The 14,271-nt window shown below is 35.5% G+C and overlaps 1 protein-coding gene and 2 long non-coding RNA genes across 5 annotated transcripts in view; 2 read left to right on the top strand and 1 right to left on the bottom strand.

Moving 5' to 3' along the window:
• The first annotated feature begins 687 nt into the window (after positions 1-687).
• On the top strand, positions 688-6,180 carry LOC116300352 (uncharacterized). 3 transcript variants are annotated; one of them, XR_004197581.2, is made up of 6 exons: positions 688-758; positions 1,109-1,240; positions 2,733-2,791; positions 3,711-3,868; positions 4,483-4,600; positions 4,894-6,180. XR_004197581.2 is itself a non-coding variant. In XM_089029069.1 (6 exons), the coding sequence occupies exons 3-5, from the start codon at positions 2,756-2,758 to the stop codon at positions 4,520-4,522; spliced, it is 234 nt and encodes a 77-aa protein (XP_088885195.1). In that variant the 5' UTR covers positions 688-758; positions 1,109-1,240; positions 2,733-2,755; the 3' UTR covers positions 4,523-4,541; positions 4,894-6,180. The 3 variants fall into 3 exon arrangements, 2 of the variants coding, with proteins under 2 accessions (XP_088885195.1, XP_088885194.1); XM_089029069.1 differs by having other exon boundaries at positions 4,483-4,541; XM_089029068.1 differs by lacking the exon at positions 4,483-4,600.
• A 3,972-nt stretch (positions 6,181-10,152) lies between these two features.
• Positions 10,153-13,777, top strand: LOC116300343 (uncharacterized). Its single transcript, XR_004197577.2, has 4 exons — positions 10,153-10,297; positions 10,568-10,656; positions 11,470-11,550; positions 12,487-13,777. It is a non-coding gene; the product is annotated as an uncharacterized LOC116300343 (long non-coding RNA).
• Positions 12,304-14,271, bottom strand: part of LOC148911729 (uncharacterized) — a 32,920-nt gene continuing 30,952 nt past the window's right edge. Inside the window, exon 4 of the long non-coding RNA XR_016119525.1 lies at positions 12,304-12,572. This is a non-coding gene — a long non-coding RNA (uncharacterized LOC148911729). The remainder of the gene's footprint in view (positions 12,573-14,271) is intronic.

Here is a 14,271-nt window from a genome sequence, read left to right as displayed (position 1 = left end):
GGGCTATTTCGTCTTACTGGGCTATTCCTTCTTGTATATATTGGACTATACGTCTAATATTGGGCTATTGATTTCTATGAGTATGTAAACATCAAGGTGTCAATACGACAACGCAATACTATATTCAGTTCCATCTCCCCCCACCTCCCTGAAATAATGAATAAAACCTGTTTTTTAAAAGAATATGGAACCGTAATGGTAATCTTGAGTAAAGCTCAAGATTTTAAGTTTAAAACTGATTCAGTGCAAAAATGATGAAACGATAGCTCAAAATAAATTGCTTTTTTGAAGGACGAATGAACCCAGAAAACACGAAATAAACCTTTTCTTAGTATTTGTATGGATTAGTGTAGTATGTAAGCATTTCTTACCGGATAAAGGATGGTATTTTTAGCCACGTTTTTCTTCTTCTTCCGCCATCTTGTGTGTTTATGTTTTTGACAAAACCCGCACAGCATCATGGGACACCACAGGGATACCATGCAGTAGAAAACACAACGAAAAACAAGAAATAACCGTAAGTTTGTGGGGTTGCGGTATATAGAATCGACAAAAGAGCGAAAACATCGACTGATGGAATCACTATAAATTTGGTTCCTTAAAGTAGGCTACAACCATTTCTTGTTTTTCGTTGTGTTTTCTACTGCATGGTATCCCTGTGGTGTCCCATGATGCTGTGCGGGCTTTGTCAAAAACATAAACACACAAGATGGCGGAAGAAGAAGAAAAACGTGTCTAAAAATACCATCCTTTATCCGGTAAGAAATGCTTACATACTACACTAATCCATACAAATACTATGATAAGGTTTATTTCGTGTTTTCTGGATTCATTCATCCTTCAAAAAAGCATTTTATTTTGAGCTATCGTTTCATCATTTTTGCACTGAATCAGTTTTAAACTAAAAATCTCAAGCTTTAACTTAAGATTACCATTACGGTTCCATATTCTTTTAAAAACCAGGTTTTATTCATCATTTCAGTCAGGTGGATCAAGTCCAGTAACAAACCTTGCCTTGGTGATCATGAGAGGAGAGCGCTCTTACTGCTGCACTTGAAACTAAAACAAGCAACAAGATTTTGACAATTTTATTGTTTTTATTTTCTAGCTTCACCAAATCTGTCGTATTCAGTCGTACCAAGCTGTTGTGCTGCAAAGCCTTTGTGAGATGATGCAGCACCATCAAGATCAAGTCAATCAATACGATGCTGATGACAGGAATCATTCATCACAGATAAGGGTATCAATATGAACAACATGGTTTAGAAATTAAAATCTAGTATCATTCTGCAATTAAAAAAACAAGAATAGTCTAGCATTTTTCAGAAATTAGTTTTAAAAATGCTAGACTTATTATTTAAGTTTTAAAAACAGAATTTAAAAAAATACTACCTAGGGTATGAGAAAAGTATACCTTGTACTACTGAATCTACCGTAGTGTGGAAATGCTGGAAAAACTTGTCATGATCCCTGCACCCACAAACATCAATGCATATTCCACTGCATTCCTAAAGGCATGTGCAACTTGAAAAAAACTTTGAATTTATCTAGTTAGCACTTTAAATTTGCTTGAATTCTTTCTATTTTATACCTTATATATACTTTATATTTATTGCAAATTTCTAACCTTTTTCCTTTGTGATTTTATGAAACGTGGCTTAAAGAAGGCTCCGATTTCTAGCCAACAATTTGTATGTTTTGAGACAAGATGTGAATGTTTGTGGGTGTAAACAATGACATGCTTTGTTTCTTGCATTTCAACACTGCAGTGGATTCCATAGTATAAACAAAAAATAATAATTAGAAGGAATAGGAAAAGTAATGTTCGGCTAAGGGAATGGTAACATGCAGGGCTCAAAATAACACAAATTAATGTTTGTGCAGGACAAGTGAATTTTGACTGAACATTTTTGTTCAAAATATTATTCTCAACATCATAGGTGACATATATGATTATATGAGGCAGTATACCGTGTGGGATGTGCTCGGATATCAAATAAGAACATACGTAATAGGTAAATTACAAGCCTTAGATGAAATGACTGGAGAAGAGTGCCTTACAAGCCTTTCACAACTCCAAGTCACATAAAAAAATGAGCATAGGTGACCATTATTTTATCTTACTTACAATAAGGAAATTGGTATTGCATTTTTAACTGCTGTTTTGAGTCCTGCAAATAAGATTATTTCACAAATGTTTTTGTATGAATGTTTTCTTTATGATTTACAATAATTTCATTGAAAACATTTTCATTCAAAACTATTTTCAGCACACCACAGAAAGGTTAAAGAGGTATAAGTATTTTTTATTCAAAACCCAAGACTATAAATAATTCAGAAAAAATCACATGTGAAATGTAATTTTTTAAAAAAATCCATTTATTCCAGTATTATATATATTAATTTTAAAGAAATTCATTATGAGATTGGCTGCTATCTTAAGATTTTTTTACTATTTATTTTTCATACGCTAGAAAAATGAAATAGAGCAGGTGCATGTTTTGTCATCTTCGCTATCTTGGATGATGATAACAAAGCATTCCTCATTAGCTTCTCATGTTAGATCAGCCAAGATGGCAGCTGTTTCATTGCTATCCACATCTCAAGGGATTTTGAGTCACATAGTTGCACACACTCTATACACTTGATACCTCACACAAGGTTCTATAACCCATCTTGATGGGGTCACCACCTTATCATGATCTGTTGTCATTTGGATGTCTCATCAACAGTGTATAATAAGAGTGACGTTGCTATGCCAACAGATGGTCTAGCTCAGTACATGGACAAGGTAAACCTAACTTGTGCATCTTTGCACCTTTTTTTTCTATCTTTCCTATGAAATGTTTTTTTTAAAATTCCATTTATTCCAGTTTTATTTATTTTAATTTTAAAGAAATTAATTATGAGATTTGCTGCTATTTTAAGATTTTTTTTACTATTTATTAATTTTTTGTATACCAGAAAAATGAAGTAGAGCGTGTGCATGTTACGTCATAGCCACCATCTTGATTGATGATCACAAGACATTCCTCATTAGCTTCTCTTGTTAGATCAATCAAGATGGCGGCAGTTTGATTGTTATTCATATCTCAAGGGATTTTGAGTCACATGGTTGCACACACTCTATAATATGGTGGACTTTTTTTCTGCTTTACAATTAGTCTAAAATGAGGGATGGGAAATGGGATTAAGACCCCTCCCCCTCCCCCCCTCCCCCCTCCCTCCTTCAGGATCTTCAGCTACAGCTGGGACATTAATCATCATTAGCATATAATTTTAGACTTGAATATAGGGTTGAGTTGAGTGCGCAGTAATTGGTTGAGTGATCAGTGATTACGAGACGATGATCACTGCTTGAGTGGGGATTTAGCAAAGTTTGCCAGAGGGGAATTAATACTTAAAGATTTTTTAAACCAGAATTTCATCTTTTCTCTGATATTCAATCCTAAGATTATATACTCAAGAATTATGGAATTATTATTGGCACAGGACACAGGAGAGAGGCATGTTCCCTCCTCCCCCCTTTCCCTTTTGACCAATCAGCATGCATGTACTATCCTAACTATATAATAATTTCATTGAGACTTTCTTCTTCATACAATATCTTTTGCACCTTCACTCATTATTCAACATTAACACTCTTATTTCTCTCTTTCTTTTACCACCCATTATCCATTAGTTTAATTTTGATTTCCTTTCCATTACAGGATGATTGTGCTTTGCAAAACCTAAATCTTAGCAATTGCTGTTTGGGAAACCGAGACATGGAACCTCTGACAGACAGGCATTGTTTTAAAGATGTTCTCCAAACACTGGACCTTAGCTGTAATTATATTGAGAACGATGCTACTGATCTTCTTAGCAGGTATTTGTTTGACTATTATTATTAACATCATTATTATCATCAGCAGCAGCAGCAGCATCATCATCATCATTATGAAAATCATCATCATCTTCACCATGTTCCCCCCTCCCCCATTTGACCAATCAGCATCAAAGTAATTATGTTGTTGTTAATTCACCATCATCACCACCATCATCATCGTCATTATCATCATTATCGTCATCATCATTATCATCACCTTCATTATCTAAGGTAGAGCATTGAAATGGCTTCCATGTGTCATGCTACTAATATGGATTCCTGAGATAGAGCATTGAAATGGCTTCCATGTGTCATGTTACTGATATGGATTCCTGAGATAGAGCATTGAAATGGTTTCCATGTGTCATGTTACTGATATGGATTCTTGAGATAGAGCATTGAAATGGTTTCCATGTGTCATGTTACTGATATGGATTCCTGAGATAGAGCTTTGAAATGGCTTCCATGTGTCATGTTACTGATATGGATTCCTGAGATAGAGCTTTGAAATGGCTTCCATGTGTGATGGTACTTTGTCGAATCTTGAAAAGACTTTCTATCTCTTCTGTGCCTCTTATTACTCAATGAGGTGTTTTAATGATTGAAACCTGCAGGTGTGTTAACATTGAAGTGGATTCCCAATTTAGCACTTAAGTGGCTTTCCTTTCTCCTGGTATGTCATCTAATTAGAGTGCTGAACATTAAAAGGGCTTTCTAGTTCTATAGCTACAGGTAACCTCATAGCTTCAACCTAAAGGGCATACACAAGAGTTGTTCTTCATATGAGTGGAAAACGATAAAGAAAATTTATGTTGTTATGGCATGTCGTACTGTGTATGTGCTGTAAATCAGTAACATACGTTCCCACACATACATAACCAATCTAGTTACATGTTTAAATTTATAAATTTTCTCTAATGAATCACGATCGTGATGGTCTCAACAAGGCGCATGTAGCCTTTGTTATCCTAACTACTGGCCAATCTTCAGTTTCTTAATGACAGGATCTTCTATTTGCTCCACAGGCTGGTAAGCCATAGCCAGACACTTGTCAATCTCAGCGTCAGTGGCAACCCTGGCATTGATAGTGGTTTTCTCCAGTTATTCCTGGATGCCCATAGGACAAGCTCATCTGCAATACATCAATCTATGAGCCTAAAACATTAATTCACCAATATCAAACGATATTTTAGGGCTATTGTGAAACCATTCTACAGACAATTTAATGGAGTTAAACTTCTCATTCTGCCCTTTAAATCAAACTGACAAATTGTGCATTGCCAAGACATGGAAAAAGGGTGCTGGAGGCGCCGATGAAAGGGAGGCAATGGTATAAGACTGTTTGTGCATCTTCAGGGCTGTAGCCACGAATTTCTGATTGGTCCGGTTTTTGAGGGTTTTAAGTTTTTCTTATACTTTTTTATTATTTTTATTATTTTTATTATATTTTTTTCCCGAAAGTTGGTCCGGTTGAAACCGGACCAACGTACCGTGCCGGTGGCTACGGCCCAGATCTTGGGACTGCACAGCAATAGGACATTGAATTAAAAGGCTGCATGTTAAGTTTTATGTTCAACAGTTACATAGTGATGCTGAAGGGGACAGGGACTGGAAAGGAGTTAAACAAAGGAAAGTTTTTGAATATTAATTAGGGAGGGTAATACATGTATCAAGTGTTCCAGCATGGTTCCATCATCACAGGTTGTAAACATTGCTATATTTTAATTGTATTTTTCTTATCAAGCACAATTTTCATAAAGTATTCAAGAGCAAGTAGTGTAAAGCTAATTCCAAATCAAGTCTACCAAAATATAGGAATTTTTACAACCTATGGTCCCACTTGTTGACCCTTTGAGCATGTGCTTAGAGCAGTAGCACAGAACTCTTGATGCGTATATAGCAAAAACAGTCTCCTCCGAGTCTTCCTCCCCTTCCTCCTTGATTCCCACCCAAAGGCACCCCTTGGCAACCTAACAACAATGTTAAAGAACAAATCCTTGGAAGGCTTTTATAGTTAATAATTGTTGAAATAATCCATGGTTTACATAGAAACTTGCTTGACTATGAGGTTGTTCCTTAATAATAATGATGACGATGATAATCATAATAATTATTAATGATAAAAATTAACTTTGTTTATAGAGTATGACGCTTGACTGTAATTCAACTGATAAACATGTGGTCAACTTTTAATGTCTCTAGTTTATAAGGGGTGGGACAGCCATTCATGTTGTCATCCAAACCTTGTGAAAGTGTACCCATTAGCAGATGTATCAAGAATAATGATAATAATGATTAGAAATTATAAATAAGTTGGAAAGATTATTGTTATCAATGACAAAAGCTATGATGATGATAACTTTGATAGATATAGAAAGCCAAAGTGGCATGGGACGCAGAGTGGTTTAGCATTCACCTCTCACCACAGTGGTCTGTGATCAAGCACCGGCTCAGACTGGATCATACGTGAGTTGAGTTTGTTTGATGTGTTGTCCTCTTCTGTGCTGCAATAGTTTTTCGATTTGTATTATTACACAGCTTATCTTTGCATGATTTTACACAAGCATAACCTTGCACTCGGTGTCTAAGGGTCCATTCTTCCCATTCAAGCACAAGATTTAAGGTTTTGCTCTGTGTTTCACTCCGTTCATTCCCAAGTCCATCTCATTCCAGAGGAATTATACAGGTAAACAAAGGCGAAGGATTAATAAAGTGTTGCAGTGTGTTCTTGGTTGATTTGTTAATATGTTTAGTACATTGTCTTAACTACAAGCTCATTATTTAATATTATTGCCCTAACATTCAACTTGGATAATGTTCTATTATTTCAGCATATTGAGCATATTTGAATGAAGATACAGGTAAATCACCCAGTAGCTAACTGTGGTGAGCTGTACATATTTATAGAGATTTTTAATTATGTTTCTGCAAAGTGTTTTGAGACAGTATAGTAGACTTTGGGGGAGAAGGTATGGATGGATGGATGGATGGATAGTTGGATGCATGCATGCATGGAGGGATGGAGGGAGTGAGGGATCGATGGATGGGTGGATGAATAAACTGATGAAGTGGTTGGGAGGATGGTTAAATGGATAATAGATTAATGGATAAATAAGGTAGAAAATATTATTTTTTCTTCTTTGTGTTTTCAATGACAGAGACATGAGTGAATAACTTAAGAGATGACTGCAATGAGCTGTGTTATGAAGTCATCGGTTCAATGTGGCAACAGAACAACAAGTCTGGCAAGTAAGCATGTAAATATTTATAGAGATTTTAAATTACTTTTCTATGTGTGGGACAGCATAGTAGGCATTGGGAAAGATGGATGGATGGCTGGATGGAGGGAGAGAGGGAGGGAGGGAGGGATAGACTGAGTGATGGATGGGTGGATGAATAAACTGATGCTTTGATGTTTTTAATGACAGAGACACCACTACTGCAGAGTCAAAAGAACGGTTTGATTAGTATGGATATTGGGAAGAAACCCACTTGAAGAACAGAAAGAAAGAAACAACCATTTACGCTACCATATGGTATTATGTATAAATGCCTATGCTGCCACTAAAAGGTAGGAGGAAACATGTTAAACAATGTGCAAACACTCTTATCCTGTCCTGTCCTGCCCTGCCCTGCCCTCTCTCTCTCTATTCTATTTTTTGTTCTCAGTCCTCTTTTCTCCTTTCATTCTCTGTTCTAAGTCCTCTTCTATCTGTTCTTTGTTCTTTTCTCTGTTCTCTTCATGTAAGCAGACTCTCAGACGTGCACCCTGGACAAAGATTATCAAATATATTAACCATGTATTCCTGATAAAGAGAGTTTAAATTTTGTTGCACTGTTACATTGATTTCTGCAGGTCGACAGCAAGATAAATGACAGAATAAAAGAAGAAATAAAATAAAAATGTAATGAGAGAGGAAGGAGAAACGAGATAAAATAAATAAATAGGAAAAGCAAAAAGGAAAATAGGAAATAGAAGAAACAAGTAGAAAGAAAATCACAGAAAAAATGTGAACAATAGAGAAAAGGAATGAAAAGAAAAGAAAATTAAGAATATGTGTCAAAAAAGACACGATGAATAGTATTAAAATGTAAATGATAAAACAGAGCGAAAGGAGAAGAAAAGAGTTTGAACTATATATAAATGTTAACTGTAAAAAGAAGCAAAATTGAGTGAGTCTTATTAAAATACTTTTAAAAAAATACAAAATCTCAGTCGTCACTATACGCCCCCTCCCAACCCCAGACCTCTGGACCACGGCTTTCGACATTATATTGAATGCGAGTCTTACAGGACAAAACAAAAGAAATACCACAGCAGAAAAGCTGTGATTTCTTTTGTATTTTCCTGTTCTGCTCGTTTTTAGGATAATCGTGAGAGTGACTGGACAATGACCCATCAACACCGTGACCGTCACAGAGAAACAAAGAAGTAATTCTTAAGGGATTAACCAATAAACAATAAAGGCACTTGTTCATAAAGTGCTAGATTCTTTAAGGCTTGCTTCTTATCGTATCATGATGAAGAATGTTAATTGTATGAAAGAAATAAATGATGCTCGAGGGAACGACGTGACTAAAACACAACGCTCGTGGCCCTTTTTTTTCAAAACAGAAGAAAACTTTCCACAGGTTTCTACTGTATTCACCCAAATATGACGTCATGTATTTGATTACTTTGGGAGTTGTAAAGTCACGTTTTATTCCCTCGGGAAATTGTTTTATTCTAAACTTGAAAACACTTATTCAAACTGAAATAAAGGAGAACAAATTAATGCGCATAATTTACTAGTATCAAACGGTTTGTCTGTGCTGTTTTGCTTCAAGAAGTAAAGCTCCTGTTTTGCGCGCTGAAACTATTGGCTAAAACTTGAGTTCAGTTGCAAGACAAGATTATTCACGGGAGTGGAACACGACACAATTTCCTTCAAAATTTCCTCGCGAAGTTTCGTTTGCCGGCACGAGTATAGTGTGAGCAAGAAGTTAAAAGTTTCAACGTGTGAAAGTACCTTAAACTGAAATCGAAACAGGCGCGCGAACTGGCGAAGCCGCATAAATCAATAAAGTTGATAAATAACTTGAAGTGTAATAAAAAAATATTGGCGCTTCATGCGTCTTGAAATCTTTGTTTGTTCCTCTTTGTCTCTGGGTGTATTTTATCCTTGGTCGGGTGGAGTCTACACATTAAAGGGTATTTTTCAGCTGTCGTTTTATTTCTTTTATTTTTTATTTTTATGGGTCAGACAATAAAAACCACACAATAAAGGTTCGATGTTCTTTTATTATCAACTGCGTGATCTAATGAATTCAAATGAAAGGATTATTTCAAACCCACGATTTTTTTTTTGTTATGAAAATTTAAAACTCACGCCTTAAAAAACACAAAATTAAGGGTCACGTGACTGGTCACGTGACTAATTAACATAATAGTGTTTTTTGCCTAAAATAAGCGTTTTTTCGGGTTTTTATCCTCCGTAGGGTACGAATATAGCCTTTTCTGGTCATGTTTCACGTTTTGGGCAAAAAATATTACTCGAAAACCGTCTATTTTTCGACAAAAAATAAAGATTTTCGTGGGATTCCTGTGTAAAATGCTAGTTCCAGGCCCTTGAGTGACTTTAGTTCATTTCAAATCTTGCCTCCTTCGCGGTTCGACGTGTGTCAATCTGTGGAAATATAAAGAGAAGTTTTAACAAGAACAAAAAAATTTTATTAGCTCGTGCTCCATCTAACAGAGAGATAAGGACACGAGAACTATGAAAGGTAAGAATTATTCTGTTTTTCTGCGTTATTCTGGCGTTTTTCCGTATTTTTAACCAGTTTGTAGATTTCGAAAGTTCGATTGACCGCCATGACACGTGTTGGCTTTGAACTCTAAGAATTTCACTTTTTCTTGCAAAATACAATTAAATTTGCCACAAATATTTAATTTTAGAAAGTTTTCAAACAGTTTGTAAGCCTAATTTGAGTATATTTTCATTTTTTCCATATTTTGAAACTTTGGTCATCATCGTTACACGAACTTAGAACCATGAAAATCGTTAGAACCATGAAAATCCTAAATATTAATGTCCTAAATATTTATCTTTCTTTGTATTGCAGTCTTAAAAGTATAACTTACACGTGAAACACTCCATAAGGCTGTCCAGTGATCTGTAACAAGATGGAAACCTGACATCTGAACCTCATTACCATACTGCATCTTGACTCTAACCAATATATAATGGAATACTTCAGTATTAATCTGGTAATGATGGGTATACTGCACTAAAACAAGAAGCAAAAACACTTGATACAATGTTGTCTATGAGTATAGAACTGCAAATCAACCTGTTGATGACCCTGTGACCTTCATAACAATATGGACTCACCTTGTTGCCACAAAAATGTTGTTCATATTCCAAGCAGCAGTTTATTACTAATCATCAGGTATGTATATTACTCTACAGAACAAATTCATACATAAGTTAGTTATACTATGCTTTGTTGTGGCACTCTATGGGCTAACCAACATGGTAGATGTCACGCAACCACAGGGTTCCCACTGTACAACATGGTCTACTGCTGACCAGTACTGTATACTGACAGGAGTGAAGGAGTGCAGTCCTAACTAGTATCTGCTAGTAATATAATCATTTCAACAAATATCTAGGATTGATTGAGGTTTCTAAACACAGATCTCTTTTTCTTTTTCAACAGCTTGATGACGAGTATTGGTATGTGTCATCATTAGATTGTGATGATACTACATTGCATCAAGCTATTGCCAGCAGATGTATGACAGACAAGTAAGTTAAACTATTAGCTATGTTACAATATAAAAATGCATCCAAATTAGTTTTTTCTTTTGTATTCATATAAATAATACCAGCCAAAAGTCATGCTTTAGCATTTTGGTAGTAGTAGTAGTAAAATGATGCCATCATGCAAACTGCCTATTTCAGTATTGCTTTAGCATTACAGTGCAACTACTGTAACAGGGGTCAATTACACCAGTAAGACAAGAGAACCAATTTAAAATCTTCAATAAAAACAATGCATTCCAACCTTTGGTATTCAAGCCAATCAGAAACCCAGACTGAACTAGATCATCATCATCATTTTCTCTATTGTTTACAGCTGCTTTCTGATTGGCTCAACTACCCAAAGTTGGAATGTATTGTTTTCTTCCTACAATTTGATTGGTTCTTGCTGTCTAGGTGGTCCCATTTATAGTAGTCACACTGTACTTTAAGGAGCCCTTTTGGCAAAGTAGAACACTGCATACTGGCTGTGTTGAAATAGTGTTTTAGTGACCACACATATTATGTGCTTGGATCTCTCCACTCAATAAAGTCCTTTTCATTAGTATTCAAGGAGTTGTTATATAATGCCATGTGTCTTTATACATAAATAATACTAATGAGGATGACTTTATCAGAGAGATAAAGGTATATCCAAGTACATCAAATTCTCACAAAGGTCAATCTCATGTTGTATGATCACTAACAACCTGCAAAATGTCTTTCTCTAATACTCTGAAATTTGCATGCTAGAGAAATTAATTAACTTAGCGTAATAAACACTCAGGTTTCTCAACACATCTCTGATTTTTTCAACAGCTTGCCAGCCTCTCAACCAAGGATCATGTTGTCATGGTGATGATGCTGTCAAGTTCTGGCCATCAGATAGATGACAGACAAGTAAGTTTAGCAATTGGATATATCATGATTGATATCACTATGTCTCTCACATACTTGATGGAATATGTAAGATATAATGTAAGACTAGCAGTCAATAAATAATATTGTTATATACACCTACTTGCAAGAAGGTTGTCATACAAGAATAGAACATTAGTAATTTAGCGAGAAAGGAATACATTAAAGAAAAAGTTCAGCTTCAGTGATCTTCCTATCCCACTAAATCATTAATGCTCTATTTTCGTATGACGTTCTTGCAAGTAGGTGTACCAACTGTAAAAGTCCATTTCTCTTGTACTCTGATTGGGTGAGAGGGTATCATGTGAACAAGTTTCAATGTTTCCCCACAATGGCTCACAATTGCACAATTGGCAACAATATATAGCTGCTTTGCATTCTTTGGCACTTGGTATATAACAAAACACTACTTATTGTGATGTTCCAAAAACCATCCATCCCCCCTCCCCCACTAAGCAATTTCGAATTTCTGAGGGGAGAAGGGTCGATTAAAGGACAAAATTTTTCAAAAATGTAATGGAAAAACTTGGAATTTCTAGGGAATGGAAGGCCTATAAAAAAACCTGCTTGGAGGGAGGAAGGATAATTTTTGGAACTACACATTCACTAGAACCTCCAGAAAGCAGTGTGTTTTATGGTCTCAGTCAATAAGTGGTAAATAAATAACACCCAGAGAAAAACCCTTGAATCACAGGAGAGAAACAATAAGCAATTCTACTCAATACATACCAGTAAGCAACACCAAGTCCAGGAATCAAACCTGCACTGCCTTGGTGAGAGGAGAGCATTCTGACTGATAGGGCTCCCATGCTTACACCCATTCAAGCATATGACTTTTGCCATTTGATCCTATCTGATGTGCATCAATGGAAACAGGCAACAGAATATTGACAATTTCTTTTTGTTTTTCTTTTCTAGCTTCACCAAATCTGTCATATTCAGTTATACCAAGCTGCAAAGCCTTGTAAGATGATGCAGCACCATCAAGGGCAAGTCAATCAGTACTGATGACAGGAATCATTCACCAAGGATATCAATACGAGTAACATGGTTTAGAGATTGAAATCTTCCAGGAATATAAAGAAAAATGAGTTAATCTAGCATTTTTCAGAAATAACAAAAAAAAAAAAAAGAATTCCAAAACATTTTACTTCCTAGGCCTAGGAGAATAGTATACCTTGTGTAAACATCTTAAAGCAAACACAACCAAAAAGACAACCATTTCAAAGAAGAATTTTGTAGAATTTCAAAAAGTTGGAAGATGAATTTAAAAGAATTTCAGGGTTTTCCCTAGGCCTAGGAGTAAAAAACTAGCATTAGTTAAGATGTGACAAGAAAAACTAGCAGAAAAAGGAAAAATGTTTTTGGCTAGAGGACTGGTAACATGCAGGGCTCAAAATTACACAAATGTTTGTGCAGGACAAGTAAATTTTGAATGTAAAATTTCTGTTGACATATTATTCTGAAAATCGTACATGATTTTTTTTCTTTTCCTCGCACTCAGAATGTTGGGATTGCATATTGCCTGTTATTTTGAGTCCTGTAGATAAGTTAATTTCACAAAAAATGTAGGAATTTTCTGTCCATGATTTACGATTGAAACCATCTTCATTCAAAACTCTTTTGTGCACACTGCAATGACAGTAAAGATTCAAAAAAATAAGTTTGTTTCATTCAAAAACTACAAGTTCAAATATAATTCAGCAAAAATAGCAAGATAATTTTTGAATGGAAAAATGCTTTCAAGGCTGTTTAAGATAAAGATAAATTTATTGAACCCATTGAAAATGAAGTCATAAGAGACCTCAACACATCACATCTTATCACCTATCAATAATCCAACATGAAAAAATACTTTTGATTGCCAGTTCTCTAGCCTCAGATATTAGATATAGGAGAGTATTTCAGGTTATCCAGTGCTTGACACCAACACTAGTCTTTGCTGTGGGCTAGTGACAATAAGGACACTCTAGTCCTGACTATAGGGTAGTGGGTTTTTAAGGGTTATGAAGGGAAAGTATTCCATTGTCCAGGAAATATTTTCTGAGCTCATAGATTACTCTGCTGAACTACTAGATTTATAGACTTACTAGCCCATTGCCTTGTATCTACAAAAGTGAGTGTCAAGCACTGTTATCTTAATCAAAACATTTTACAACTAGTCAAGGGTTCTCAGTATAATAACAAATTAAATTTCAAGCAATTTTCTGTTTTGGCCAGTTTTGTTTTTTTTTTTTCAATTTCAAAGAAATTAAGATTGGCTGCTAGTTTTAATAAATATTTTTCTTTCAAAATCTACTGGGAACCCTTCACTAGTTAGAAACACTCTCCTATATCTAATATTATCATCATTTATTATTTGTACCAGAAAAATGAAATACACTTGATACCTCCCACGAGGTCCTACCAGCACCAAACAAAAGCTGCTCCAACAGGCCAGGAAACCACAAAAGGCGGTACAACATTGCTGCTCTTGGCAGAGTCTAACCTTGAGGCTATGATCAGATGATTGCTCTGGCGGTGAAGGTTGTAGGTAAGGATACCAGGTGATGGCTCTCTGCAGATTTCATGGGAGTACGCTGATGGTATGGATGCCAGTACGCTGTGCTGGTTAGTGTGAGTAAAAGCAGAGATAATCATATCTCACTATTCATGGGTGTGTACAGCAGTGATAACTTTAGGGGCGGTGTGCTCAATAGACTT

The sequence above is a fragment of the Actinia tenebrosa genome, unplaced genomic scaffold (assembly GCF_029948245.1).
Source record: "Actinia tenebrosa isolate PJP-AT-01 unplaced genomic scaffold, QUT_ActTen_1.0 PGA_scaffold13__45_contigs__length_12533684, whole genome shotgun sequence".
Taxonomy (NCBI): domain Eukaryota; kingdom Metazoa; phylum Cnidaria; class Anthozoa; order Actiniaria; family Actiniidae; genus Actinia; species Actinia tenebrosa.
The sequence above is the reverse complement of the archived record's forward strand: the minus strand, read 5'-3'. Positions and strand labels throughout refer to the sequence as shown.